Source organism: Chelonoidis abingdonii, unplaced genomic scaffold (genome assembly GCF_003597395.2).
Source record: "Chelonoidis abingdonii isolate Lonesome George unplaced genomic scaffold, CheloAbing_2.0 scaffold0530, whole genome shotgun sequence".
Taxonomy (NCBI): Eukaryota; Metazoa; Chordata; order Testudines; family Testudinidae; genus Chelonoidis; species Chelonoidis abingdonii.
Genome location: NW_027424791.1, coordinates 9,268 through 11,796, shown reverse-complemented (window position 1 = coordinate 11,796; position 2,529 = coordinate 9,268). Strand labels below are relative to the sequence as shown.

Below are 2,529 nucleotides of genomic sequence, written 5' to 3'. Positions count from 1 at the left end.
GAGAAGGCTCAGGGAGAGGCATGGGCCTATCACCCAGCTGATGGGCAGGGCAGGGAATGGATCGCCTGGGCGGAGGAGTGGCCCCTCTCAAGAACAAGCTGTTTTGTCAGCGTCATCAGGGGCTGAACTGAAAAATCCAGAGGAAAAATCTGGTTCAATTCAAACCAAAAGAAAAGGGTCTTTGCATTTTGTTTTGTTCACTGGAAAACTAAAAAAAATATATATATATTTTGAATGCACCCAAAATGTTTTGAGTTGACGCAAAATGATTTTTTTTTCAATTCAGTTTCGGGGCAGGAGCTCCGCTTTTTAAACTGTCAAAACGTTGAAGTTGAAACCAAAAAAGTCAAAACCAAACTTTTCGAAATGGTCGGAAGGAAACGTTCGGACTCTCTTTACATTTTCTTGCTCAACTGAAGCTAGTGGTTGAATTCACCCCAAAGCCGGTGGAGAGCTCTGGGCCCCAAAAGCTATTGATAAAAAAACCCAATTTGTTGGAAAAATGTTGCCCTGCTCCCGTCGGGCTTTGAGCGATGGCTGTGTTGCCTCCTGGAGGCTGGCGGCCTAGCCCCCCTGGCTCGCAGCGTGTGTGGTGATGGGACCCCAGTGCCTCGTCATTGTCTCCCCTCTGCAGGCTGTCCTGTCTGACACTGACAGCGCCATCCACCTCACAGGCACGGAGCGAACGACGGACGTTTCGGACAGCGACGCCACGGGATTCAGCCTGCGGGGCCTCTCCTCCAGCCTTCGCACCCCGTCCCCGCTCCGGCGCTCCTCCCCCCGGCGCAGCTCCTCGCCCCGGCGCAGCCTCTCGCCAGCTTTCTCCGACTCCACGCTGGCCGTGGTGCACTCCGCCTTGCAGAAGAGGCAGCTGCAGGTGCAGGTGAGGGGATGGGACCTCCCGGAGCACATGGCCATGGGATTCCTTCATGGCTGGGCACCCAGACATCCTCCTGCTCTCCAGCTCTGCGAGGCTGCGTGGAATGGGGCCATCTGTGGGGTTCTAGCTATTGGGGCTGCATTTCTGTGGAGCTGTTGGTGCCCACCAGGGGAGTGGGAAGGGAACAGAATTGCTCTGCTGATAAAGGAACCTGACGGGGTAGATGCTGGGCTGGGAACCCCAGGGGGATTTTTGTGCCTTGCAGGGAATAGGATTCTGGGGAGGGGGATTTGGATTGGGTGGGATTCCCATGGGAGATGGTTGTCCATAGGGCGTGGAATGTGGTCAGCCATGCAGGGAGCCCCGGTGGCAGGGGGTGCAGGTGGTGGGGTGCACCAGGGGGTGGGGCAGTGCCACAGAGGGAGAGGAGCTGACTCGTTGGGTTTTCTGCTAGGACATCCGCGGCAAGTACGAAGCCATGCAGGAGCTGGTGGGGTCCCTGAAGAAGCAGCTTGCGGAGAGAGATCAGGAGCGCCGCTCTCTGGAGCAGAAGATCCTGCAGCTGAAGGACGACGTCGACTGCTCCTTGCGGGCCAAGGATGATGCCGTGCGGGATGCCAGCCGCTTCCGCTCCTCAGCTGACCTGCTGGGCAGGTACTTCCATGGGCGCTCTCCCCGTCCCATCCCCCTGTGCTCCAGTGTACCCCGGCTGACGGGACGGGCATCACACAAGCATTTCTGCCCTACTGGCATCCTGAGAGTGGCTCCTGCTCTTAGGGTGACTTTCTGCACCCCAGATGAAGTGCCCTGGAATGTGGGGAGGGTTGATTTTTGTTCCTTAAAGGGCTGTTCAGCCCCCCAGAAATCTGTCTGTCTGTGCCCGTCTATCAGCGAGAAGAGCAACCTGGAGCGAAGCCTGCAGGCCCTGCAGCAGCACGTGGAGGCCCTGCGGCAGGAGAGCGAGAGGCTGCAGCTGGCCAACAGCGACCTGCAGCGGCAGCGAGAGCACCTGGAGGACGAGAAGGAGGACATCGCGAAGGACAAGGAGCGGGCGCAGAAGGAGATTGAACGCGGGTTGGTGTGGGGAGAGTGGCCAACTTGGGGGGTGCAGGGCAGGCGTGGAGCAAAGACCAAGCTAGAGACAGAGGCTTTTCAGTAGCCACCCCCCTCCAGTGACCAGCACCCTAGCCTGGTGCTCTGACATGCCAGGCCTTCCTCCCCTTAGCCCACCAAGGCAACACCTGCTAGTGCCCATGTCCAGTGTCCCAACCCTGATCCTGGGGTCCAACTCTCCCTGCCAGCTGAGGTCCTGCAGACCCAGGCTGACTGGCTTCCAGGGGAGATGGGGTTTCTCCATGGGTCATTTGACCTGAGCTGCTCTAAAAACAACGGGGATACCTAGACCAAACACTCTGACCCGCCCAACCCGGAGGTGCGGGGCTCTGAACAGCCAGGCCTGGAGGTGCCGGCGCTCAGCCTTGGGAAGCCCCAGCCCAAATTAAGCCTTGCATAGACTCCAAGGGTGGATCATCTAGTCTAACCTCATGCATAAGACAGGCTGGAGAATTGCACCCATTGGACTGATTAGCTCCCCAAGCTATTTGAAGTCTCTTTGTTGTGCTCCCTCTGAGGATAGCCAGGGATGAAGG

General features: G+C 57.9%; 1 protein-coding gene across 1 annotated transcript; it reads left to right on the top strand.

The window, feature by feature from the left end:
• Positions 1 to 634: 634 nt before the first annotated feature.
• LOC116830831 (rootletin-like) lies at positions 635 to 2,039 on the top strand (the record flags this gene model as incomplete). The annotated part of the gene is made up of 3 exons (XM_032790479.1): positions 635 to 883; positions 1,335 to 1,534; positions 1,772 to 2,039. Coding segments are annotated over 3 exons (717 nt in total), but the record flags the coding sequence as incomplete, so codon positions are not given.
• Positions 2,040 to 2,529: the final 490 nt, after the last annotated feature.